This window comes from Acomys minous (genome assembly GCF_964271855.1).
Source record: "Acomys minous genome assembly, chromosome: 3".
In the NCBI taxonomy this organism is placed as follows: domain Eukaryota; kingdom Metazoa; phylum Chordata; class Mammalia; order Rodentia; family Muridae; genus Acomys; species Acomys minous.
The window spans coordinates 21,523,480-21,551,090 of NC_140485.1; the positions used below are offsets into that span (position 1 = coordinate 21,523,480).

A 27,611-nucleotide genomic window follows, 5' to 3' on the forward strand; every position below is an offset into this window, starting at 1 on the left:
TGGAGGCCCAACTCAAGAGGTTTCAGAGGGGAACAATATTAGCAGCTGGGCCAGAGACCATTCTTGGGGTACTCTGGCAAAGGATGTGGCTGCTTTCTGTCCTTGTCCTAAGAATCTGTCTGACACTAAGTTAAAAAGGATTGATTTCCCTGGCAGAGGAGACCTCGGTATAGCCTAATGTTGACTCTGCTGTGTGGTTATCAGTGATCACTGTTACAAAGGTCTTCAGTGAGGAGGAGCAAGCAGGGCAAAAAGAAATATAAAATGTACAGTTTGAAATGAAAAAGAGTCCTAGGAAATTTAATGTTGGAAACAAGGCTTGTGTGGAAAAAGATGAGAAGATTAAAGGTTTGTTCCAAAATGGTATAGCGGGGTGGGGTGGGGTGGGGGGGCTGGGATGGGCGGGACCTTCAGGGAAAGACCTCACTTCACCTAAACTTCCAATTTGTGCAAAGGAGAGACCTGAGGAATAACTTTCTTCTCCTAAAACAAAACAACAAGGGAAAGATGCTGCAAGTCCAGGAGACCAGGCTGTACTCAAAGTGGGCAGCCACACCTGGCAGTGTCATCCATGTGGTTGTGGCTTCAGAGTAAAGGGCTTGTGGAATCTTCCTCCGCTGTTAAGGAGAGCTGCTGAGGCCAGGCACATAGCAGGCGAGTCCCTGTATGAGGAGCTATTGCATGACACTGTAAACATGAAGCCGGAATGGCTTTTGAGACCCTAAGGTACTAGGCGTCTTGCACGTGGTCTAACTTGTCTGTTTTCTGGGGAGGTCAAAGGAGGCTCAGGGAGGGTGAGTAACTCTCCTGAGGTTACAGGAAACGACAGAGCCAGAATGCCACACACCAGCCCTGGCTGGATCTCTCACTGGGGGTGGGGGTGGGGTGGGGAGGCAGTGGGGGCAGGCATAGAGACCGCTGGATTCAGCCATGTGTGTCCCAGACTCTTCCAGGATGGGGGTCAGGATCCCAAAATGGAGTCAGCTCCTTAGATCCAAATCCCAAGTGGGAAACATCCCTGGCTAGGCATTGTGAAGATTAAGCTCGGCAATGTGTACAGAGCTTGCAAACAGGGCCCAGATGAGTAAGCACACTGATGGTGTAAGCTCTTCTGCCTGGCTCAATGCTCTCTCGTCAGAATCCCCACCCTGACCCCCACCCCCCACGGTGCCACATCACTAACTGTAGTAGAAATCTCATGTTTCAAGTAAGTTTGTGATTTTTGTATTGTGTTACATTTATAGTCATCCATAACCTTGTATGGCCCAGGGGTTGGTCATGCCTAGAGCGGTCACAGAACTCTGGGGACTAAGGAAGGGTTGAGACTCAGCCATCATTGCAGGGGTTGAAAACCTCTTACTTTCCACGGCCCCTATAAACTGGAGGCCCCAGCAGGTGGCTTCAGGCCCAGCTAGCGATCAATTAAGACGCAGACATGTGTTATATTTTAATATAGCCTTAGTTAACCTGGGGCAGGGCAGATATCAATCCTCTAAACTATCTCCCATAGTGGGGCAGGCATGGGATCCGTGTCTTAATCCCATGCCATCTGCTTCCAATAACTTTTATTAAGCTACCTCCTATCTACAATCCCATATATTTGTTAATGTTCTTTATCTGGGCCGGATTCTCCATCCTCGCTGCTGGCCATGTGCTTCTCTTCCAGCTAACCCATGGCAGCCTTCCTCTCTTCACTTCAGGTCACTCTCTCCTTTCTCCTAGTGGTGGTCCTTCTTTTTCCCAGGATTCCTCTCTCTCTCCTAGCCCCACCTCTCTCCTGCCCTGCCCCGGTGGGATGGCTTTTTATTAAGCAAAAGGTAAATCACAGAGACAGTAAGCAGTAATTAGCATCAAAATACACCAGACCACCCCCCAACACACTTACGTCCTCCAAGAGCTGAGATTTGGAATCCATCCGGGTCTGGGCCCTAGGACTGTGGTTAGGGCCACTTTCCTCCCTACTCACAAGAGTCCTTACTTGGTTTATCTCAAATCCACCAGCAGGTTTCCTCTGCTCTCCATGGTGTGGGCTGACGTACAGCCACTGATGTGGGGACCATATTAGAGACTTTAATGGTGACACCCCAAAGTAAGTGAAATGAAACTTTGCACCCAAAATTATCGTGGGAGTGAGCTCTCCCCATGATGACCGCTGAGATGTTGTAAACACCAGGTTAATTCTAACTATGCTGAGTGTCCGTGGTGACATGAGGGAGTCTGCCAGCTCTGCCAGCTCTGCCTGCCCCTGGCTGGGCACGGTGATATGCAGGTCACTATGCGATGCATGGGCTACTATGGGATGCATGAGCTACTACAGCTGCTTGAGAGGCCCTAACTGAATAGCAACGGGAAGGAGGGAAAAAAAGAATATTAGGAGGGGTGAGGTCACAGGGACTGGAGCCCCTGAATATGGGGGTACCTCTGGAGTTTGCTACAAAGAAATAACTTGGGGATCCTCAGAGGCTCCAGAGAACATTTGAGGGAGGATCTGCTTCTGTTTCTGTCTCCGCCCCTACTGTGGCAAGCTGCAGGGAGCCTCCAGGACAGCTGCTCAGAGGTGTCGGTGACAGCCCAAGGAAGCTTGGATGGGTTCAGCTACTGGGCCAGGCCAAGGAGGCCCCTCCCCCAGCCTTTTATGGGTCCACTCAGTGAATTCAAGATCTAAGTCACGTTTCCCAAACCCTTACAATTGGGTGGTGGACAGAGGGGGCAGGGCAGGACCCTGGTCCATACTGTTTATGCACTGGTGAGGACGCCCAGCTTGAATTTGAGGGTCGTTTGACTCTGCCATCTACCACGCTATCAATCACCATCATTGGTTAAGCTGATCTGGCTGGCTAGGCCGGGTGTCCCCTTCCTCCCTCACAGTTTTATATGTGTCCCTCCTGCATGCTTGGTCTAACAGGATGGCCTCGGACCAAATAGAGGAGGAGCCATCTTTAGTCCAGGGCACGCGAGTAGCTGTGTTCATTTCTTGAACCTTTAAACTAGCTCTCACAAAAGCCCTGCCTGTAACATCCCTCATGTCATGCGACTTTGGACTTTTTAAAACACCAACAAAAGCTTTGAGGCTGGAGAGATTGGTAAAGTATTTGACTTGAAAACATGAAGACAAGACCTGGATTTGAATCCACAGTGTTCAGCACTGTAGCAGGGACAGGCATGCTTGTGCATGTGTTGATGGGCAGTGTGGGGAGACCCTGGAGTTTGAATGACATTAGAAAGCCATATAGTTCACTCTCCCCTACTCTGGCCCATTTTGTGGCTGGGAACTGCCACATCTTGACATCTTTTGTTGGGACCAAACCCTTGTGTGTGAGAGGAACACACTCATGCAAACCACAGCAATGACCTCCAGCATACCCTGTCTCCAAATATGGCCACATAGACCGTTAGGGCTCGGATGGGTGGGATCCAGTCCATAGTACAAAACCCAGAAACAGTCATATGCCAGCAAGCCACAGCCAACCCAAGGAGTAACACTAGCATGGGGGTAGATAGCAGTGGGGTTGTCACCTCTGAGAAGGTGACTGAACATATATGAGCAGAGGCTCAGTGGGAGATAGGTTTTCAGGGATATGGGGCAGTATAGCTGAGTGGAGAGATGCCTGAGGTAAAGTGTGAGCAGGGGGTGGGATACAAACTGGTCACTTTGGGTTTTGTAGTAACATAGGGCAGGTTAAGGGGCAAGCGTGTCTCCAGAAGCTTCCTCTGGCATTCTGGGAAGAAGCAGCTGCCTGGTCAAAGACAGACACAATCTAAGAAGAAAATGGGACCCTGGAGAGATGGAATGAGTCAACCAGGCACAGAGATGAGATGTGTGTGTGTGTGTGTGTGTGTGTGTGTGTGTGTGTGTGTGTGAGAGAGAGAGAGAGAGAGAGAGAGAGAGAGAGAGAGAGAGAGAGAGAGAGAGAGAGACACCAGAGGTCAGGCTCAGGTGTTATTCCTCAGCCACCTTGTTTTTGAGATAGATCCTCTTGTGGACCAAGTAGGTTAGACAGAGAGCTCCAGGAATCCCCCTGTCTCACCTCCCAGCACTGAGATTCCAAGCATGAGCCACCTGACTTCACTTTTTATGTGGGTGCTGGGGACATAGCAACCACTTTACCAACTGACCCATCTCCCCAGACCCTCACCCTGGATTTCTGGTTGGGATTGCATTGACTATGCATATATATATGACTTTAGGGGAAATAGTTTGTTTGTAATAGTACCCAACTTTATAATATTATGTCACTATCACGTGCTCCTATGTTGCGTGGAAGTTTATCTGTTTACACAGAGGTCCTTTGAGTTTTCTTTACTGCTTCAGTAAATCTTTTAGATTTACTCCTCATGCAAGTGTTACCTGTTATTTTTAGTGCATTTTCTAGGTGGCTATTACTGGTACAGAAAGCAGCTATTGATTTTTTCATGAATTCATCTCCTCCCTCCCTTCCTCCTCCTGTCCCACCTCATCCTCCTCAGTTCTCCTTTTGACACAGGCTGACATAGTTCAGGTTGGCCTTGACCTGCAGTGTAGCAAGGCTGACCTTGAGCTCCCGTCCTCTAGGCTCTGCCCCCCAGTGCTGCCTCACAAGTGTGCACCACCACATTTGGTTATCAGTAAGATTTTCACACAATTTTCCCTTCTTACAATCGTCCAAGTCTTAATCAACACACACATGTACACACACATACTCACACACATATACACACACATACACACACATATACACACATATATACTCACACATACACACACTACACACATATACACACACACACATACACACACATACTCACACACACATACACACATATACACACATATATACTCACACATACACACACTACACACATATACACACATACTCACATACATACATATACAACACACACATACATATATATAAACATACATATACACACATCTACATACACACACACACACACACACACACATGGTGGGTAGGGGGAAGCTGGGCACAGCTAGCTAACATTTTGGTCAAGATTTTGAGTCTGTCTTTCAAAGTAAAATGCCATTCATCTTCCCTCCTAATGTTGCTGTTATGAGACTTTGAGACCAAATCACCATGTCAATCAGCAGTGTGACGATTGCTGGGGGTCCTCTGAGAGCTGTTGAGAGCTGGGGGTCCTCTGAGAGCTGTTGAGAACCTGGCTTTTGGAGTGGCAGGGTCAGGGAAGCTAGTTGTCTCCTGCTGTTTGTTTCTCTAGACACAGTCTCACTGAGTAGCTGGAGCTGGCCACAGACTGACTGGCTCCCTGTTAGACCTTCCCAACCCTTCCCTGCCTCCACAGTGTTGCCTGCACATCACCACGCCTGTTGACATGAAATCATTATTATTATTTTGTTTGGTTGGTTTTTGGTTTTTGGTTTTTGGTTTTTCAAGACAGGGTTTCTCTGTGTAACAGCTCTGGCTGTCCTGGAACTTGCTCTGTAGTCCAGGCTGGCCTTGAACTCATGGAGATCCACCTGCCTCTGCCTCTGCCTCCCGAATGCTGGGATTAAAGGTGTGCGCCACCACTGCCCGGCAAGTCATTAATTTTCAATCCCTAGACACACACACACACTTTCCCCCTCTCTCACAACCACCTGTAACATTAGCTCCAAGAAATTCAGGCCCCTTTCTTGTCTCTGTGGGTACCCACACACACATGCTACACGCATCTGGCAGACCCAGAAATCTTCACAGACTTAGTTTTAGGCCTTGTCCAAGTACATCTGTGTTTATCTTTCCTTAGGTCTGGAACAAATTGTCTTAAATGGGGTTCTGCAGGTCATGTTACTGAATGTGGGGTTGAGAAAAAGCCGTCTCATTATAACATTTTGAGATGGCCTTGTGTTGCCAAGTGTGAATAGATCCTTGTTTGGTTTGGTTTGGTTTGGAGTTTTTTGTTGTTGTTGTTGTTGTTTGAGACAGGGTTTCTCTGTGTAACCCTGGCTGTCCTGGACTCACTTTGTAGATCAGTCTGGGCCCAAACTCACAGATCTGCCTGCCTCTGCCTCTCAAGTGCTGGGATTAAAGGCATGTACCACCACACCCAGCATCCTTGTTTGTTTGGCTTTTGTTTTGTTTTGTTTTGGTTTTTTGAGACAGGGTTTCTCTCTGTAGCCTTAGCTGTACTGGACTTGCTTTGTAGACTAGGCTGGCCTCAAACTCACAATGATCCACCTGCCTACTGAGTGCTGGGATTAAAGATGTGTGTCACCAAGCCTGGCTTCCTTGTTTGGTTTTAATAGAGAATATTTTCCTTTATAAAGAGTGGGCCATATTTCTGTGCTTCCATTGACTGGGCAGCTTTCAGTTTTGTCGCGGAATACGCTAATAGAATAAAGGCTCCTTTGAATTTCCTTGCACATGTCTTCCTGTGGACTTTGCATATCTTCATTTATCCCATATGATTGTGGCCATAAATTTGATAAGCGTTTCATAAGAAAATGCCAGCTGGGAGGAGGTGGTGCACTCCTTTAATCTCGGAATTCCAGGCAATTCTTCTGTGTCCACCTCCCACCTCACCACAGGGGTTCAGGAATTACAGAAGAATGCCATACCATAGCTAACGGTATATGTGGCTCCCCGAGCCAAGCTTCAGTCATCAGGCTTGCATTGCAGAGTGGCTTTACTCATGGAGCCGCCTCACCAGGCACATGCTTGCTTTGTTGTTGTTGTTGTTGTTGTTGTTGTTACCTTGAGGTTGAACTAAGGTCCTCATGCCCTCACGGTGAGAGCTTTGCTGATAAGATGTTTTCCTCACATCCTAAAAAGCTTGGATCTAGAAGATTGTATAATTGGTTTGCATCCTATCTTCTTTTCTTTGGGTTTGTTTGTTTGTTTTTGTGGTGGGTTGGTTGGTTTTGGTTTTTTGAGACATGGTTTCTCTGTGTAGCCTTGACTGTCCTGGACTCAATTTGTAGACCAGGCTGGCCTTGAACTCAGAACGATTCGCCTGCCTCTGCCTCCCAAGTGCTGGGATTAAAGACGTGTGCCACCACTGCCTAGCTTCTGTTTTTATTTTGTTTTAATGGGTGTTTGTTTGTTTGTTTGTTTTATTTTTTCAGATAGAATTGTACTCTGTAACCTGGGCTAGCCTGCAACTCATAGCTCTGTAACCCGGACTAGCCTGCAACTCATAGCTCTGTGACCTGGGCTAGCCTGCAACTCATACCAATCCTCTTGCCTCAGTTTCCTGAGTGCTGGGATTACAGACACGGGCCCCTGTGGCTGAGCGCTGGGATTATAGACATGGGCCCCTGTGGCTGAGCGCCTATCTTCTTTTCTGATAGAAGAACTGGGAGGCCATGGCGCTCTCTCTGGCCGCAGCTTTGCCCACACTCAGCAGATCTTGGCACCCTGTGTCTTCACCATCACTCAGTTCAGACCTTACCCATGCAGTGTTTCTTCTCTGACCGGAGGGCCCGTTACAAGTGTAGTATTTCATTTCCAAACACTTACATTTTTTCTAAACATTTCTTATTTGAATCTTAACTTATTACCAGTGTAGCCAGATCCGTTTTATGTACCAGCATCTGGTATATCCTGGCAACCGCAAGATGGGCTTTTGAAAAGAATGTGTTTTCTACAATCTCTGTATAGTGTTCCATAAATATTAATTAGATGGAATTGGTTGATAGTGGCTTCTGAATCTTTTATATCTACTTGTGCCATTTGCTGAAAAATAATATTTGTATCTTCAACTATGGCTGTGCCGTCTCTTCCTGTAGTTCTGATTTTTTTTTTTTTTTAAGATTTCTTTATTTATTTTATGTATGAGTGCTCTATCTGCATTTACACCTGCAGGCCAGAAGAGGGCGTCAGATCTCATTATAGATGGTTGTGAGCCACCATGTGGTTGCTGGGAATTGAACTCAAGACCTCTGGAAGAGCAGCCAGTGCTCTTAACCTCTGAGCCATCTCTCCAGCCCCTACTTATGACTTTTTATTTACTTATTTACTTTGCTTCAGGTGTTTAACAGCTATTTTTAAGGGATGGGATGTATTTCGTCTTGTCCTGACTTCTCGAGGAAATAATCTCATCGTGAAGTGTCTGCCTCTCCCATCCTCCCTTTACCCTTTCACTCTAACCCAGCCTGTGCTTTTTTCTTAGGGTATCATTTCTGACAGCTTGGTACTAGGCTTTCGTTTTGTTTGTTTTTATCACCCAGTCTGAAAAGTCTCCTTCCTAGTCAAGGCTAGCTCTTGCTTCTGGCACTCACTCAGTGAGGTCACCCTGCAGACCTCTTCTGCCTGGGATGTGTCCTCCACATCTGTCTGCCCATCCTGCTGTGACAGACTAAGATGTCTCCAGTTCCCCTTCTGATAACAAAACGAAACAAAAACCCTCCTGCTGCTATGAGCATCCTTGTACAGGTGGCCCTATCCAGGGACCAATCCTTATGGGACACCAACCAGAGAGGCATTGCTGGTTCACACTGGCTTGCCAAGGCTTCCTTTGGTAGGTAGCTAGATTTAACAGTGTCCAGGGCTTGGGTAGGGAACAGTGGCAGAGCACTCGCCCAGCCTCCTGCATAAGGTGCTACATTCAAATTCAGTATCACAAACATTTTTAAAGCCCAGTATGTCCACATGAAAACAAGAATTCCCAGAGAGAAAGTGGGGGGAGGGGGGCGGAGAAGATGTGGAGAAAAGAACTAGAAGGAACCCCCAGACTTGAAGAGCAGGACCCACTGCCCACATGGGAGGGTCACCTTCACTAGGCACAGGGCCACCGCAACATGGAGTAGGAATGCAGCCTACAGGTAGGTGGCCTGGCAAGTATTTCAGGGAATTTCTCTCTGGGTGCGTCTTCTAAATAAAGCAGGAACACACTACCAGAAACACAAGAGAAGGGGGAGAGAGCATTTTTCACCCAGGAACCAGGGTATGCGGTTGGCCAGGGAGCCTCAGGAGCTTCTACCCCCAGGCTGAGCCGTGTGTGAAGGCTGGCCCAGGCCCCGCAGGCATGCTGGACAGTCTCTGGCCTAGCTTGTTGCCAGAGACACGGTTGTGGTCGACATGGCATGTTCTCAAAACGCTACGCGTTCCACTGACACAGGTGACAGTTCTCTTGTCCCCAGCTTTGTAAACGAGATGTGTTACCAAGAAAATGTATGGTGGGAAAAGAGGAACGTGCCCGATAATTAGGAAAGCTCACCAGAAGTCGCATTTCACGCCAAGGCAGCCCTCCCTCACATTCCGGTGTGCTGTTTTGTTTTGTTTTTTGTTTAACAGAAATAGGAATAATGACCCTGCCCCTAGCCAACTAAGCAACAAGCTCATCAGGCTGGGGTGGACCCAGACAGTTGCCTTCCCCATCCTGGTGAGGTCAAGGAGAGCCGCATGGAAGAAGAGATAGTCTGAAAATAGCATCTTGCCATGAAGTCTTCCTCCTGTGTCTCCCTCCCGCTCCCCTCCCCCATGTGGCTGAGGAATAGATATGCACGGGTGACAGGGCTAGAGAAGGACTTACACCACGGAGGAAGAGAAACTCAGAACGTCCAACCGCGCCTAAGGGCTCCGTTACGTCACAGCCCGCTCCCTCTGTGCCGCACATAGTCCAGCATGGCTGCATGGGGTGGTGATACAAGGACAGACCCTCCACTCTCTCTTTGTGCCTGTGTCCCGGTTCCTGCCCACACCACATGTCTCTCTCCCTGCTGGGTCTGTGTCCTCCAGACAGCAGTGACAGTGAACTGGAGTTGTCCACGGTGCGCCACCAGCCGGAGGGCTTGGACCAGCTGCAGGCCCAAACCAAGTTCACCAAGAAGGAGCTGCAGTCCCTTTACCGAGGCTTCAAGAGTGTAAGTGTCCCTGTGTCCCCACAAGAGTCTCTAGAGAGAGCCTGACCCACCTCCCTGTCTCCTCCCGAGGAAATCTAGAAATTTCTCCAGAGTACAGTAAATATCCTAGGGGGTCTTTTGCGGGGTGGGGGTGGGGGGCTCATATTTGGTGGAAGAGCTACTTGGGGAGACGAGGTCATCGTGACTATTGTGAAAGCTACCACCCTCTTCTATCGGGAGCCTCTAGTGCTGTACCAATTGGGAAAACACTGGTGTGAAAGGGACAGTCTGGCAGCCGTGTCTACTTGTGCCTTCTGCCTGCCCTACAGAAGGCTTCCCTAGGCCAGGGCTCAGAGGGGCACAACTGTGCCTCAGGTAGTGGCTCCTACCCTAGAGAGTAGAGAGAAGTCAATTCTGTGGAGTCAGGCGTAGAGCCAGGAATAGCCAAGGCCGCTGAGGGGTCTGACTTTCCACTGCAGGAGTGTCCCACGGGCCTGGTGGATGAAGATACCTTCAAACTCATTTATTCACAGTTCTTCCCCCAAGGAGGTAAGTCCAAGGCTGGGCCTTCCCTCCCCCCCCCCCCTGCATTCCCAAACCCTAACTATACCCCTTTTCTGGAGCAGGAGTCCTATGACCACTCCCATCTTCAAAGCTACCTCTTCCTTTTTGGAAGGCCTGATGCTGCCTCTGACCTACCAGAGAGGAATTCCCGCTGGGCATGCTGCTCTGGGAGGGAAGACTGTGTGAGACTAGGACAGTCTTCCGGGCAACCTAACTTGTTCCAGCCTTGCTCTCCCCCCACCCCATCCCCAAGACAGGCTTGGCTGTCCTGGACTCACTTTTGTAGACCAGGCTGGCCTCGAACTCACAGAGATCTGCCTGCCTATGGTTCCCCGAGTGCTGGGATTCCAGGTGTGCGCCACTGCACCTGTCTCAGCTGCGCTCTTTCTTCTCCCAGATGCCACCACCTATGCACACTTTCTCTTCAATGCCTTCGATGCTGACGGGAACGGGGCCATCCACTTTGAGGTAAGTCCCTGCTGACCCACATGTCCTGTCCCTATCAGAGGACAACTTGTAGGAGTCAGCTCTCTTCTGTTGTGTGGGTCCAGGGGATTGAACTCGGGTCATCAGGCTTGGTGGCAGGTGCCTTTTGAGACTAGGTCTCTATATATAGTCCAGGCTGGCCTCAAACCCATAATCTTCCTACCTCAGCCTCTAGAGTACTAGGATTACAGCCATGAGCTACCATGCATGCCTGGCTCTCAGATGGATCAAGGTTTAATTGTAGGTTTCAAATCCTTGGTCCCTGACCTTATTACTAAGCAAACAGGACAGAAACATCCAGAAAACACGCTAAGTGAACCTGAGGCCTCCAGGTTGTCATCCTAGCCAGACACCATGAGCGAAGGCCAGTGTTGCTCAGGGTGAGGAAGGAGAAGCCAGCCGCCCCCACATTGCTCCAGACAGCCTGGGCTCCCCATGGGCAGTGGTATCATGGGTTCCTCCCAGGCCTGGCCACACGCAGTCATTTGAGACAGGCCCTATCTGTGGAGCCCAGGCCCCTAAAAATAGCTGCAGGCGAAAAGCTGAAACCTCTTCAGAGAGGACCTCACTGAGAGCTAGCCTGATCGATAAGTGCCCTATCTTGGCTTCCAAGGCCAAGGGCGGCCAGCAGGGAAGCGGTCTAGCAAGCACACAGCTCAGAAAGGCCATGGACAGCCAGGCTGGGGTAAGAATAACTCGTCAATAATGCCACTGGGTTATTTTTACACAGCCCCAGCCACACTGATACACTGGATGAGCCTGGGAGCCTGGGGTTGGTTCTGTGACCACAGCCCCTGCCCCAACCAGAAGAGCCATCTCCTCTGTATACACACGGTGGTGGTGCCACACATTTCCATTTAACACCTGAAACACCAAAGTCATTGCACACCGAAAAGACAATAAGAACAAAGAGCTGGGAACCGTGTGACCTCCCCAGGCTTCCCCTGTAACCAGTTCCTGGGGGCTGGAGAGATGGCTCAGAGGTTAAGAGCACTGCTTGCTCTTCCAAAGGTCCTGAGTTCAAGTCCCAGCAACCACATGGTGGCTCACAACCATCTATAATGCGATCTGGTGCCCTCTTCTGGCATGCAGGCATACATATGCACAGAACACTGTAAACATAAATAAATCTTTAAAAAACAAAACAAAACAAAACAAAAAACAGCTCCTGGGGTTCTCCCCTAAGGCCACAGAGACTTCTTGGAGAAACATGGAATCTAATGAGAAGTGTCCATGAGCACGTGGGAGAGCCTAATTTATCCATCGATGAGCCCTTCCATCAGTTTCCAAGGACCCCTTTGTGTGTGCATGGACCAGGAAGTTCATGTTGCCTACCCTCTCCTGGGATCATCACAGGCTGACCCTGTGGGCCCTTTGCATATGACGTAGAGAGAGTTTGGGGGTAGGTAATGTGTCTGGCAAGCACGGTATGTCAGTGGCTGAAATGGGGCCTCTGGCACCTTCTCAGGCCACCCAGCACTGGTATCTTCCAGAGTCTTCTGCATCCTTCTGTGTGTGTGTGTGTGTGTGAAACGAAGCCCCTTGGCTTCAGTTCTCTGAGGAACTTCCTGCTTGTGGCATTCTGCTCCGGGAAGCTTGCTGCAGGAAGGGAGGGGCACATCTCAGCACCGAGCCTCAGAACCTTACAGGGGAAAAAATATTTTTTTTTTTACAACTTCCCATCCCTTGACAACATGAGGATGGCAGCGACAAAAACAGTAAAAGTATTGAACCCCAGCAGAGCCAAGTGGATGTCGTCCCAGGTCCCTCCCACCTTCCACCTGCAGTGGACAGGGCAGAACTTGGAGGAGCCTGCATGGTCCATGCCACGAAGGCCCCTTTCAATTCAGCTAGTTCATCTTACCAGAGAGGCACATTGCTTTCCACACGCCTCAGTAACTGTGGGCACCTCCTGGGTACACTCCTTGGAAGTGGCATTGGAGGAGCTACTCATTTAGAGAGTGGGGCCACTTCTTTGTACGATACCCACCAACCCTAATCCTATAATGGCTTCTGTGTTACTGACTCACAGGCTGGCCTCCCTAACATGGCGTGAACACTGCCGTCACAGGTTGGCCTGTAACCCATAGTCACCCTTAGCTCTCAGCAGCTTCTCTGTGTTTATTCTTGGGATCTTGACTTGGAACCCTGGGTGCCGCAATTAAGACTGGTAATGGTCACTTGCGAAATCTCGCGGTGACAAATGAAGCCCTCAGGTGGCGAATTGCAGGACAGACAGTCCTCTGTTAGCAGTGGGTTGTGTGGCCAAACGCAAGGCTTCTAGAAGATAGGAGGGTGCTGTCGCCCTCTTGTGGTCTACTTGAGAAAGAGCACGCCCCAGCTAGACAGCACACCTCTCAGCCTCCCACGGGAAAAGCCTGTGGCGTATGCAGGGTGGAGGTTGGTTATCATGACTTCAGGGATGACTTTGAATCTTCCTTGCTTGGCTAAACCACACCCATACTTTGGTGGTCATTTCCCAAGCTCAAGGGTGTAAGAAATCTTACCTTGTTTCTCCTTTGAAATGGTTTCATGACTTCCAAGACCAGTAGACCGGCAGGGCAGACCTTGGGAAAACCAGGTGACCTCCCCACCCCACCCCCACACACACCAAAGTGTTAGGCTCCAAGTCTTTTTGTAACGTGTTTCCATGCCTCTTCTGACCATCCTGTTCAGATCTGGTGTCTTGAGCCGCCCTGAACACACATCTTTCCCACCCTTCTCTTGCCACCTGACTGCAGGATCGTCATGTGACTCAGTGAGTGATCCCCAGCTTTATTAGGTCCCCTTGGACCCCGAGTCCTCTCCTCAACCCCCACCCCCTCCTACACCCCTACCTCCACTGCACTTCACCCTCTTGTCAATTCCCTTATTCTGAGGGGTCCCTTAGCTTCCTCTTCCTGGCTTTGCTCTCTTTTCAAGGATGTATCTTCCAACAGCTCCTTGGAAAGAGAATGTGGGAGGTGACCTTTGAGCCTCTGGGTACCAGAAGTTGCACTCAGCCCTCCCCTCTTGCACAGGCTGCACAAGCTAGAGCTTTCAGGGAGATTGTTTCTCAGGCCTCCTCCTTCCAGGGCTGCTGTTCAACAGGTGACTCTGATCAGGTGTGCGGGGCCTTATTGACAAGGATGGATGACTGATGGATGGATGATTGACATTGATTGGTTTTCCCAGTTGGCTTTGTGCTTCTCTCTGGAAACACTCTCTTGGCAGTCAGGTTTGCTAAGCCTCGCCAGGACCTGTGCCCGTGGCTTCATCCATAGCTGATCTCACACACTGTGCTAGTCCCCGGGTGGGGGGTGGGGGGTGGGGTTGGAGGTGGGGCCTGGCAACTTAGCTTTGCCTTTTGGGAAATCTTTCTCAATTTCTCTGACTCACTTTGCTGCATTTTCTCTGGTTCTCCCTGAAGTTTCTGTCCCCAGCACACTGTCCCCTGGGAGTACACACACACACACACACTCTCTCTCTCTCTCTCTCTCTCTCTCTCTCTCTCTCTCTCTCTCTCTCTCTCTCGCTCTCTCACTCTCTCTCCCCTCCCGCCCCATTTCCAGGAAGGCCCCACTAGCTCCTCCAAACCTTTGTTCCTTCTTGATCCCTAACAACTAGTTAGCTCTTTCTGATCTCAGAGCGTTTCTCTCTCTTCTCTTTTGAACAGTGTCCTGTTTTTATTGTAAGGCGTGCCAGGTTCTAGCCTCTGGGCCTCCTTGTTTTTGTTTTGTTTTGTTTTTACTTCTGGACTGTTCTGTTCCTTCCAAATTGCCTTTCTGTTTCCCGTAGCCCCTCCTTCTCATGGGACAGGCTTCCTGGGAATGGGGACCGCGTCCTTTGAGGATTTACTCTGTCCTCCTGCAGCCTCCATTGGCACTTCTGCAGGTGTCCCCTGCCTCCCAGAATAGCCAGAGGGGACAGGGCTTGCCTCTCAGACCTTCCAGGAGCAGCGGGAAGATTGTGTTTTCTTCCAGCTGCTTTAACAGCTGGAATTCACGCACAGCAGCTGTGTGAACAGTCACATGTGGTCATGCCATCCGTCACACCCCACAGGTGACAGGAGCCCACAGGTCTGACGCTGAATATGTGTACTTAACTTGTTAAGCTGAAGGCATTGAAGGCCCTCTGACATGCAGATGTTTAGTGGCCTGAAAGAGAGCGCGCCCCTGTATGAAAAGAGCACCCCAAACTGGAATTGCACAGAGTGACCACAAGATGCAAAGCTAACACTTGAGTCTCTTTGCCTGACTTAGTGTTGACTACCACACACACACACACACACACACACACACACACACACACACACCTGAATTGCCATGCACACAAGCGCAGTTATGCATGTGCTCATACACATAAGGGCACACAACTTCACACATGCATACACCCCCACGTGCTGACCACTGGAATAGACGTATCTATCACTCAACTGTGGAGAAAGAGCCTTATCTAAAGAAGTGTGACTTTCAGTGGGAGTCACATGGTGGGCTGGAAAGGGAACCCCATCCATGGCTGCTCCTCCTCACCCTCGCTCTCCTCTGCAGGACTTTGTGGTGGGGCTGTCCATCCTGCTTCGAGGGACGGTCCACGAGAAGCTCAAGTGGGCCTTCAATCTCTATGACATTAACAAGGATGGTTACATCACCAAAGAGGTACCGGGTTGGCAGGACAGCCTGCTCCTCCTCTATCTCCTGACGCCCTAACCTGGTGATTCTCAGTCCTGCCTTGCAACCTTGCCACACAGCCCCACAGATGGCTGGTTTGGCCCGAACATCTTTATCTGAAACAGTCTCTGTAGCTGCTTGGTTTGGAGACAGCTGCATAAATCTGTTTCCAGTTTCTCTTGGGAGTCATTGGATAGCAGACAAGCCAGCAGCTCTCCCTCCGTGGGCCCCTCAGACTCACTCAGCACTGCCCTGAGGGCAGCTTGGGTCCTTGGAGGCATCCCTGCCACAGGCTCACGTAGCCCTCTGTCCCCCAGGAGATGCTGGCTATCATGAAGTCCATCTACGACATGATGGGCCGTCACACCTACCCCATCCTGCGGGAGGATGCGCCCCTGGAGCACGTGGAGAGGTTCTTCCAGGTGTGTGAGCCCTGGCCTTCTGGGAAGGGATCCCTAGTGAGCCTCTTGCCCTCTCTGAGCCTTCAGCCCAGCCTAGTAAAGAGGTGCAACTAGGCTCCCACCCTGGCTCATGGTCGGAGTCTCTTGAGGAGTGAATGAGACCCAGTGAGCCTTATGTGGAAAATCAAGTATTCTGGGCTCCTAGGTGCAGAAGTGGCCAACACTCACCCAGAGACCAGTGTTTTAGTGCCTTTCAGGACATATTTGGAACCCTATCTGAGCAGTGTTGAAGTTGCCTCCATTCTGAAGGGGCTGCAGGAACCAGTGGTTTCCATTTAACTGTGTCATCCTGGGCCTCGTAAGCTCTGGCTTCTGTCCCAAAGCGGAGGGATTAGACAGGCACAGAGAGAAGCTAAGCTAAGGTCAGCCATAACGGAGCCCACTAAGCAGGCCACCTGAGGAGATGCCAAGGGTAACATTGGCTGGGGAGGAGGGGAAACAGAGGGACCAGTTGAATTGGAGGAGGCCCCCACCTCCGCCCAAGCAGTGTCTCAGGCGGGAGTAGGGAAGGCCCTAAGGGAGACAGGCTCACATTGGGTGTGGCTTGGGTTGCAGAAAATGGACAGGAACCAGGATGGAGTGGTGACCATTGATGAGTTTCTGGAGACTTGTCAGAAGGTAGGTGGCACTGGAAGACTGGACGTGGGACCGTCTGTGCTGTCTCTGTGTCTATCTGTCTCTTTGTCTGTCTCTCTCTGTGTGTCTCTCCTGTCTCTGTCTCTCCTGTCTCTGTGTCTGTGTCTGTGTCTCTCTCTCTCTGTCTCTCTCTCTCTGTGAGTGAGTGTGTGTGTGTGTGTGTGTGTGTGTGTGTGTGTGTGTGTTCCTATCTCTCTGTTTCTCTCTCTTCCCCTCCCTCCCTCCCTCCTCACACCAGGCTCTATTCCTGCTGGGGCACATGGAGGATGCCATTACCTGTCCTCAGGTCTCACTGGGAACCTCCCATCTTCCCTGAGTCCATCTCCTTGATGTCCCCTGAACTTAACCTCCCTCACCCAGTCCGTACCCCCAGACCTTCTCTCAGCTCTGCTCATGACATCTCCAGAGAGAAGACATGGGGTCAGCAGGAGGGTGATTAGCCCAGCATCCCCCCGACCCCCAGACAGAGCCTCCCTGACTCTACTTCTGGGAACTGTCCCCTCCTCCCAGAGTTCATGAGGACAGGGACACACTCCGCTGCCTCCTGCCTCTTGCTCACTCCTGGTCTCTGATTGACTTGCAGCCCAGAGGTTTGGGGTCATCAGTGATGGCCAGACCCTGCAGTCTACCCCTAGGGTGACAGGCTGTACCTTGCCCCTTGGGCTCCAGGGCCAGCCAATCTGCTCCTCAGTACCCCATCTACCCAGTGAGACATAGTCTCTGACAGGACTCTGCAGTGAGTGGGGATTGGAGAATACCACAGCCCTGCTCCCAGCTCCTGACCCGCCTCTCCTTTCTTTATACAGGACGAGAACATCATGAGCTCCATGCAGCTGTTTGAGAACGTCATCTAGGACTTGTGGGAGGGGACCCTGGGTGGCCATTGCTTCTCAGCCCAGAGAAGCCTCAACCCTGCCAGGAGCAGCCTCTATGAGAAACATTTTTCTAATATATTTTCAAAAAGTGAGTTTACTTCCAACACACACACATACACACACACACACACACACACACACACACACACACACACACACACACACATACACTTCCTCTGGCTCAGCAAATGAAGTGGCAGCCAGGAGGCACCGCCAGCTATTCCCAGGCCAATACATGAGGCTGCCTCTGGGGTGGCCAGCCCTGGATAGATGTTACCCATAAGGAGCTCAGAGGCCATGAAGGCCTGGACTACAAAGCAAAGGTCCCCTGTGTCTTTTCTACCACTTGGGAGACCAGGCTACTCCCTGCCCATGGACCCATGCCCCTAGGAAGCTCCCAGAAACCCTGCAGGGCCAAGAGGGGTCTGAGTAGAGGAGAAATGGTGATAGAAGCTGAGCCTGCAGCTTCATGCTAATGCTCATCTGGGGTCCTGGAACCCCAGTGCCAGGCCACCTATTATGGGGTGAGCTTAGGTAGTGAGGTGCCACTGGGCTATGCCCTCCTTTAAGAGCAGGGCAGGACATTTTGGAGGAAATGAGGGAAACAATGTGTCCCTACCACTAGGTGAAGACAGCTGGCCAATGGGAATGTGGGGGGTGGAGCTCTCCCAACTCCCAGCACCAGGCTGGCCTCTCCAAGGTCCTCTTCCGGTTCTAGGGAGAGGTCACCTGGCTCAGGGACCGATCACCAGGGAGCTGGACTGTAATGGGAGAGGCCTGGTAGGGAGCATCTCCTTCTTCTTTCCTGGCTACTTGCCACCCAAGTCCTTGGCACAGTGGATCAGCCACACCTCTGCGGCTGCCCTTCAACAGGTCCATCCCAACCCACACACACAAAAAAAGCACAAACACGCTAGGAGCTCAGGCCACGCCCATAAGGGGAGGCAGGAGTCCCCTGGTTGGGGAAGGTCTGGGTCCCCACAGCCCTGACTCAGTGGCCTGAGGAAGATGCTTGGTAGTCCATCCTGTGCGTCAGAGCCTTGGGGCCTCCTCACAGACCTTTCCCAGCCCAGCTCGCCAACATTCTAAAGCACAAAACCTGAGGACTCTGCTCTCCCGGGGCTGCACCCTGGGGTTCGGAGTCTGTGTCAGGCCTAAGCTGGGGCTAGACATGAGGGCTGGGGACCTGTGATCAGAAAACAAGTCGGCAGACCCTCAGAGGAGAGAGAGAAAGAGAGCTGCTCCTGCCTCCCCCCCAGAAGGGATTGTGTCCCAGGCAGCACGTTCCCTGGAGGAACATTCCCACAAAATACATTCCATCAACTGCAGCCCAGTCTCCGCTCAGTCCCAGCTCTGAGAGTCCATGCGTGTTCCCCAGAAGGCCAGCACCGGGATAAGGCAGGTCCTTAAGAGGAAAGACAGGGTGACTATACACAGGTGGATCCCCCCTCGGGGCTGCACTGAACTCCATCTCCATCCTGACTGGCCCCCCCCCCCTTTACCCCATCTAGAGACCATCACCTTCCCTTGGCTCAGGGACCTCTGCTACCCCAGCCTGACCTTCCCATTGGGGTCCTTGTGCTTGTGAGAAGCTGAGGCCATGGGAGAAGCCTACCACTCTAACCTGCTCCACCCCTTAGCCTCTGGCTGCACGTCCAACCAGAAGGGGGTCTGTCCCCTTTGCAGGGACACGGACTGGCCGCATGTCTGCATGGCAGAAGCGTCTCCCTTGGGAGCAGCCTGGGAGGGTGGTTCCTGTCTCAGTGCCCACCAATATCCAGTCCTATATATTTTAATAAAATAAACTTGACAAAGAAGACTGACTCTCCTCAGCTTTATCTGAACGGCCAGTCGGCTGTTTCCTCTCTGCTGCTCTTAGCCATGGTTCCTGCGTGTTGCTTGCTGGTGACCAATGACAGACAGCTTTGAGGAAGGAAATGCCCCCAGGAACTCTCAGGCTCCCAGTGTGACATCATGAGGGAAAAAATGGCGTACACCATGGGCTCTGGGGACCTTCAGTTGATCCTCCAGTGCTGGAGCCATGAGCACATAAGACTGTGGGACATGGCAGCTTTTTGAAATGTCATTTATATTTCATCAGTGGATCATTTTTCTTCCCGATTCCAGAAGGTCACTGCTGGGTGTCCTTTGGCAAGGAAAGGCAGGTCTTGTGGGAAAGCAGAAAAGAGATGGCAATGTAGCTTACTTGGTACCGTGCATACCTGGCATTCATAAAGCCCAGAGTTTGATATGTAGTGCACATAAACTGGGCATGGTACCACGTGCTTGTAACCCCAGCACTCAGGAGGGAGTGGCAGAAGGATCTAGGGCATCCTCAGCTATGTGGCCAGTTTGAGTCCAGCCTGGTCTGCATGAGACTTTGTAATGTATATAGTACAGCAGAGAGAGGACTTGTTCCTTCTGCTGGGTGGGAGGTGGGGGGGTGGGGGGGGGCAGGGGGGGCGGGGGCAGCACTAGTTAGTGGATGATGGGCAGGTGGTGGTTGTGGCTGAACAGATAGATGCTCGGAGCAGGGAGGTGATGGGAAGGTATGCAAGGGGGTACCTTGCAAGTGGCCCCACTGGACAGGGGATGGGTGATTGGTTGAAAGAACAAGGTGAGGAGGACTGTGAGGCGATCCCAAAGGGTCCCTGAGGTAGCCTTAAGCACACAGGGCAGCCAGTAGCACCCCGCACTCCTCTGTAACAGTCAATGGGGACAAAGGCTAAGGAGTCAGGTGGCTGTACGACCCGGACAAGTTACACAATCTCAGTGCTTTGCTTTCTTCCCTTGTGAAACAGGCAGAGGGAGGGGGAGGGGTGGGGAGGGGGAAAGGAGGGAGCAGGGGGAGGGAGGGAGAGAGAAAAGTATGGCAGAGCCAGGCTTACATGAGCATTCAACCTGACAGTGGGGTTCTGTATACTGGAATACTGGAGCTCCAAAGGCTGTTTCCACGGAATGTGGCTCCCCTCTACCTTGCCCTCTGTCATGAGCAGTGCCTTCCTGCTCCAATAAGATCTTCTTTGTCTCCGAAGGACACGCTCCCCAGAGGAACCGACTGCTCTCCACACCTCCTCCTGCCTGTGCCAGCTCACACATGTAATCTCAGCCCCTAAGATGCTGAGGCGGGGGTGGGGGGGGTGGGGGGGGCGGGGTTAATCCGAGGAATTTGAGCACAGCCTGGGCTACACTGACACCCGGGCCAGCCTGTGCCATACAATGAGACCTGTCTCAGACAGACAGACAAAGACTGTCTTTCCTGCCCAGTGGGGCTGTCCTCCGCCCAGTTTCTTATCAGCCTGTGGATTGGCTGCCCCTTGGGACAGATGTCAAGGCTGCTTCAACCAGCTCTGGGCAGCACTCCCCACTCACTGACCAGCACAGAGTGTGGGCAAGAAGGTGGTAGGCGTGGGCCACTGAGGAAGAGCTGCTTGTCCTTGCAAAGCAACCCTGAAGGTAGGAAAGGAAAATATCTCCACAGTCCCGGTAACTTTTCTTTCTCTCTTTCTTTTTTCTTTCAAGATAGGGTGTCTCTGTGTAGCCTTGGCTGTCCTGGACTCACTTTGTAGACCAGGCTAGCTTCGAACTCATAGAGATCCACCTGCCTCTGCCTCCTGAGTGCTAGGATTACAGCCGTGCGCCACCATGTCTGGCCCCAATCCCAATAATTTCTTAACCTTGCCCTCAAAGGCCTTTGACATCTAAGGCATAGGACCCATGCTTCCGCTCTGGAACTTTCTGACTTATGCTGAGTATATCACTGAATCTCAATTTCCTTACCTGGAAAAAAAAAATCCCTGATTCACACTACTTTGACAATTGAGGGCTGTCTGTTTTGAAGCAGGGTCTCACGGTGTAGCTCAGGCTGGCCTCCCAACTCAGTGGCAGATGTATCTGCACTTCCTGTGCACTGGCATTTTTATGTATTTCCCCCACTCTGTAGAAGCACAGCTCACACTTATAAGACATCAGACAAAGGACATCTGTGACGGTCTTCGGTTTCCCTGGTCACTCCACTCACGTGTGGGGACTGGCTTGCTAAGGTGCAGCAGCCCACACCCATCAGGCCATAGCCAATGATATCATATCCACACGCCCCACCCCTGGTCCCACCCACCTCCGCATCTGATCAAAGCAAAAAGAGGCAGATTAAGCTCTGACCACTGGGGGCTTGACCTGCATCCTCTCTCCCATCACGGCCTGTGACACAGGCCTCTTGTTACCTTGATAACACAGAATGAGGAAAGTGAGGCCCCACCTCTTTCCCCACTGGGGCTCAGGCATACTGCTTCCCAAAAAAATGGCCGGCCAGCCATTTAGAGGAGTCACCTCAGGATATCTCAGAGGAGCCTGCAATCGGTTTGCACTTTCTAATGTTGTGTCCCCTACTGACCACTAGAGGGAGACAGTGCCATTTCTCTTTTCATTTTCTCTGCCTCAAGGTCCCAGGGGGAAGATACGGAAAGGAAACATCCGTCATTTCCTTCAAAGTCCCAAAGACATGTTCCTATTTCTGCCTCATCCTCCTCGGGGCTTAAAAAATAAAAAGCACCACGCATAGAGTGTATGAAGAAATCATCCCATAAACGCAGCCACAGTAAACCAAAATAGGTGCTGGGGAAAAGGGACCCATAGCTGTGTCCCGCCCGTTTCATTAGAGAACTTCTCACACACATAACCACTTGGCCTTTTTTTAATTTTGCAAGGGGTGGGAAACATCACGATAACCCGCCTCATACCTGCCAGCTGGGCCCTTATAAGCTCCAGGAGGCAGGAAGAAGACGGTGTTCCCTGGGTACCCTAGGAAGGAGTGTCAAAGAGCTGAGAGGCAGTTTCTTTCTCACAGGCCTGAACTATAAAACATCTGCACCCGCCCCCATCCCCCACCCGTCTTCACCCCGCCCCACCCTGCCCTGGGAGGCAGAGTTCTTTATGCCATCCATCACAGGACTCTTGGGTCTGACCTTTGTTCAGTAACTTGGGACCTTCAGGAACACCAGGACCAGCCTTGGGCCTTCAGATTCAGAGAGGCCACACAGCCACAGAGCTGCTGCAGACCTGGGTGCCTTCCAGTGTGTCCCATCGCTGGGGCTCTGCTCTGCCTGAGCGTCTACATCCTTCCGACCCAGTTCCCCCTTCCTGCCGTCAAGCTGCGGTTCCCAAGCGTAAACTAAAGGGGGGGGGGGGCTGAGTTAATTCACCAGACCTGTCCACACACTAAGCCATAGCATGAGGAAACCCGGGTCAATGTGCTGATCTCCGCGGCCAGGAAACTCACCGGAAGTGGGTGAGGAGGGCCAAGGCTGTGATTCCGATGGTGAGGAAAGCACCTGGACTACAGATTAGGGGAACAAACTCGTCAGGGACCATTCGAGAAGACCTGTCTTCCCAAGAGCCATATCTAAACAAGATCAGGCACGGGGCGAGGTGGGGGTGGGGTGGGGGTGGGGTAGGGGGAATGGCTCAGTGGGTAAAGGGCTTGCTAGGCTAGCATGAAGCCGGGTTTGGGTCCCAACACCCACATCGAAAGCTGTTTCCCCAGCCACTTCCATGCTTGGAATCTTTAATTGCATAACAATAACTTCCGGGGGTGAAAGGGATCCATCTTGAATGACACTTTACGGTTGTTCAAATAGTCCTTGTCTTTCACCAAGAACGAACATCTTGTAATGCAAACTGAGTTGTGGTTTTATACTCAGCTGTTCAGCATATCCAGTTCTAAAAGTCGGCAATGGTAGGAAACGTATGTGTTTCCAGAGGGGTCAAGTAAGTCCTAGGAAAGGTAACGTTGTCTAGTTCTGACTGTCCCCTCCCTTCAGGTGTCTCTGTGACAGGAGCACCGGGACCCTGCTTTCTCCATGGTAACTCAGGAGTCTCACTAGAGTGATATTGCAAAGAAAAAAAAATGTAAATGTTTAAATGCTTGTGAATCTCAGAATGTAGGTTCCTAAAATTGCACCTGTTGGGGGGACAATCTGATGTATTTTGATGCTAGTTACTGCTTGCTGTCTGACCCACCTTTTGTTTAATAAAAAGCCATCCCACCTGGTCAGGGCAGAAGATAGGTGGGGCTAGGAGAGAGAGGAATTCTGGGAAGAAGAAAGACTGCCAGGAGGAGAGAGGAGAAGCACATGGCCGGCGGCATGGATGGAGAATCCGGCCCAGATGAAAAACATGAGCAAGTATATGTCACTATAGATGGGAGGTAGCTTGATAGAAGTTACTAGAAGTAGATGGCATGGGATTGAGACAGGGATCCCATGCCTGCCCCACTATGGGAAGTAGTTTAGAGGATTGATATCTGCCCTGCCCCAGGTTAACTAAGGCTATTTAAAAATATAACAAGTGTCTGTGTCTTAATTGATCGCTAGCTGGGCCTACTGGTAATACAGATAATTTTAAAAACAATAGTACCACTCCTTCAGTCGTCAGAGGCTTGTTTGAATGAAGCTTGTTTAATTGCAGCTACAGGACTGGCGTGCTGGGTGGCACCAGGGCAGCATGTGAAGGCTGAATGCCTGAGTTATCACTTCCCTTCCCCAGTGACTCTGTGACCCAAACATTGACTTATTTGATGGTGCCAGTTTCCTGTGCGTAAAATATGGGAAACAATCTCACCCTTTCTGTGCAATCGGACTATCAGTGAAATGAATGCAATTTACAAATTTTCCTGGAAAACACACACACACACACACACACACACACACACACACACACACTGGAGAATAGTAGAGGAAAACCTGATGCCAACCATTGGCCTCCACAAGCCTGTGGGTACATACAACACACACACACACACACACACACACACACACACACACACACACACACACACCAAGATAAATAGAATTTGAGTAACTAGTTCAAGGTGAGAGTCTGTGGAGCCTCCCTCAGCATAGGAAGTGTTTGTGGCTCACGTTTAGAGCACTGTGGAACTCTTTCCCCTATAGGATACGTCCAGGAGGCACAGGACCACTGACTAGGCAGAGCTTTGAGACCCACCTCTTAAGACTGTAGTGGAAAGTAGTTTTGGTGTCTTTAAAAACTCAGTTTATCTTATGTAAACATGGTTTTGCTTCAGTCCCAGGTGTGGGATATGGGGCTGATTCAGACTGTCCACAACGGCCAACTATGTGCCCCCATGTGAGCTCCGAGAGGAGCTCTTAGCCAGCTGCAGACAGTTTAATTCTGAGGACTCTGGGGGAGGGAATAAATGCCAGAGCCCAGGAGGGGCGAGGAGCGGGGGTGGGGGGTGGCTCTGGGAAAGAAGACCACCACTGGTGCTCCCCCCACTCTGCTGCCCCTGGTTGCTGTTGTTGCAGCTGGACAAGAAGTTGGAAATATCCCGAAATGAAGATTGACCCAAGGAAACCAACCACCCTCGCCAGAAGGAAGTAGCTAAAGAGAACTCCGCCCCTTTTCCCCTCTAACCCCCCCTCTCTCTCCCCCCTCCCCCCACTCCTGCCCAGTGTTGGGGAGTTGGAAAGGAGGTAGATAGATGTACAGGGAATAAAATAGGTTAAAAATAAAGATGCCTACACAAGGCCTCCATGACCTAGGTCCTACCATCTTGCCCGGGGCTCTGTGTTTCCATCGCCACTTCAGGCCTTGGGCCCTTGGATTCTGCCGCCAGCCACAGGGGGCGCTCTACCCTCCCGCCAGGGAAACCTCAAAGACCAACCATCCCCAGAGAGGAAACTGCTGGGTATGGCATGCAAACGCCCTCAGTCATTTGGATTTGTCCAAAGCAGCTGGTTATGAAAGGTATGTGCAGAAGGACAGCCTGCGGCCCACCAACACGCAAAGGAAGTGGGTGGTGTGGGTCCAGAGGCAGCGTGGCCGGAAGTAACCCTGTGCCTGAGGAGGACCAAGATGTAGAGGACGCTCCTTACCTCACCTCACCCCACCCCCACTCTTACCATGCCAGAATCTAACCAAGGCCAAGCACGGAGCAGACCTGGCCTACCTGGAGGTGAGGGTACCGTAAGTGGACCGTCCAACCCACACCTTTTCCTGCCTGCTGCCAGACCTGCTGAGGGCGTCAGTCGTCGGACTGGGCTCCCAGGCAATGGATGGGCACCTTTGTTGGGTCCTCTTCCTGTAACCCACCTTCCTTCTCACCTGCCCCAGCCTCACTTCCTCTCTGCTCGGGGCCTCCTCTGTTCAACTCCTTTGAGCAACTATGAACACCATAGAACCGTCAAGGCAAAACCCACAGCTATTCCGAGGGCTAGAGTCAGCCTGAGCTAGGGTAATTGGCCGCTGCACGTGTATCCTGTGACCCCCCTCCACAGTGCTGCAGTGTACTCGGCCAGTCTGTAGGCTGCCGCTCTAGTGAGGACAAGGGAAGGTCTCCTGATGCCGCACTAGTCTTGGGCCCACACACACACATTTTCCTCTCTGCACTAAACAGGGAGCTGAGGGCTAGCCCTCACCTCCAGCAGAGAACAAGGTCAGGCCTGAGCTAATCTGTGCACCCTCCTGGACCATTGTGATTGGCTGAGGGATGAGCACGTGAAGACTTATAGCTGAGGAGGCCCAGGTAGCCCTGAGCTGGAAGGCTGCCGGGGATGCTCTCACTGTAGTGGGTGGTGCCGTTCCATCAGTCCACGGGCCCAATGAGGGAAGAGGTACTGTGTCCCAGGGGGGACTCATGGTGGGAAGGAGAGAAAGGGGGAGCCTCACCCTCTGGGGTAACGTTCAAACTGTACTTTAAGTGCCTCTCTCTCTCAGCGTCTGTAATTTTCACTTAGAAAAGCCCTTGAAAGTGTTCCCTAAACCCACCCTCCGACACAGCCTGTTGGAACTGGGTGTCCAGCCTCTTAGCTGGAAATGTTTCAGCTGCTAATGTCAAGGTCAGGGTGCTTTCCAGACTCCGGTGGCCCAACTGAAGAGGGGGAAGGTCAGGCCAAATATTCCATTTGTGGAATGCCTTACAAGTAGGAGGGGCCTAGGACTGCCAGGGTGGCAGAGGCACACACCAGAGCAGCGAGTGCTGCACACCTGAAACGTGTGCCCGTGTGCGCAGCCTGGGCAGAGTTCTAGGGCGAGGCTGAGACATCCCCGGTCAGGTCATTTTCAGGTCATGGGGCTAGCTAGATTTGGGACCTTGCAGAGGCAAGGCTGCAAGGCTGCAAGGCTGCAAGGCTGCAAGGCTGCTCGTACAGCTGGGCCTATCTGCCTCAGCACCCTCCCCGGGAAGCCCTGCCCAGCCCTCCTCCCTACTCTTCCCCTTCTGTGCACAGCACACTCATGAGGCATCACTTTTTCCTCGTTTTGAAAAATCACCAAATACAGTAAAACATCCAGAAACTAAAAATACGGCCCCTAAAGAGCGGGTCATCATTTAGTTCCTGTCAGCCAACCAAGTCTTGAAGGCCCGGAGTCGCTGACTTTGTTTACAAACTTTCCTAATCATAAATACAAGTTTCTCCTGGGTAGAACACATGTGGCTCAGAGGCCAGGGGTGCCGCTGGTCTCAGGCTTGTTTCTCTGTCCGCTCTCTTGTTTTATTTGTATGTGATGCCATTTGCTGCTTCTCTCTAACCCACTTTCGTCTCATATAAAAGCAGTAATGGCTTCATGGAATGTTTTTGGCAGCACGCTATGACTGGGGGGGGGGGAGAGCAGGGGCAGGGGGTGGGGGGGGCGGAAGCTATCATGAGAAAGCAACTCTGATTAGGTTTCTCCTGCTGTGAGTTCACAGCATCTGGTCGGTGCGGGGTCTTCTCACATAGCAAACAAACAAGCGACTTTGCAGAAGAGAACATCACCTGGGGGTAGGTGTCCTCATCCGATTTAAAGGGACACAATCTGAAGACAGTACCAGAGGACGGTTCCCAAGAAGCCCCTCCTGACTTCACGTGCCAGCTGTGAGCCCGCGCTCATTTTATTTATGCATCCGAGGGAAGGACCCTGGTTCCCTGATCTGCTCCTCGGATTTGGTTAATTTGCTTGAGTGGCTTACAGAATTGAGAGGAGCACACAGGGCTGGCTTAATGTAAAGGCTATAGACTCCCTTGCCGAGGACTGTGTGATGGTTTGGGCCAAGTGGAGGCCTGGGCATGGAGGGGCGCTGGCCCAGGGCTTACCGGGCATTTTGTTCTGACTAACAGTAGGGATGAGCAACTCATCTGATCATCCCTGAGGCAGTGGCGGG

At 51.4% G+C, this 27,611-nt stretch overlaps 1 protein-coding gene across 6 annotated transcripts in view; it reads left to right on the forward strand.

Annotated features, from left to right (window-relative positions):
* The window catches only part of KCNIP3 (potassium voltage-gated channel interacting protein 3), a 70,231-nt gene extending 50,960 nt beyond the window's left edge, over positions 1–19,271 (forward strand). For 4 of the 6 annotated variants that reach the window (XM_084777870.1, XM_084777871.1, XM_084777869.1 and 1 more), the window contains 7 exons: positions 9,678–9,802; positions 10,261–10,330; positions 10,743–10,813; positions 15,361–15,468; positions 15,798–15,902; positions 16,497–16,559; positions 17,384–19,271. In XM_084777870.1, the coding sequence (XP_084633996.1) occupies positions 9,678–9,802; positions 10,261–10,330; positions 10,743–10,813; positions 15,361–15,468; positions 15,798–15,902; positions 16,497–16,559; positions 17,384–17,431 (590 nt within the window). In that variant the 3' untranslated portion in view covers positions 17,432–19,271. The remainder of the gene's footprint in view (positions 1–9,677; positions 9,803–10,260; positions 10,331–10,742; positions 10,814–15,360; positions 15,469–15,797; positions 15,903–16,496; positions 16,560–17,383) is intronic. The other 2 variants (XM_084777868.1, XM_084777867.1) reach the window with 1 other exon arrangement.
* The last annotated feature ends 8,340 nt before the right edge of the window (positions 19,272–27,611 follow it).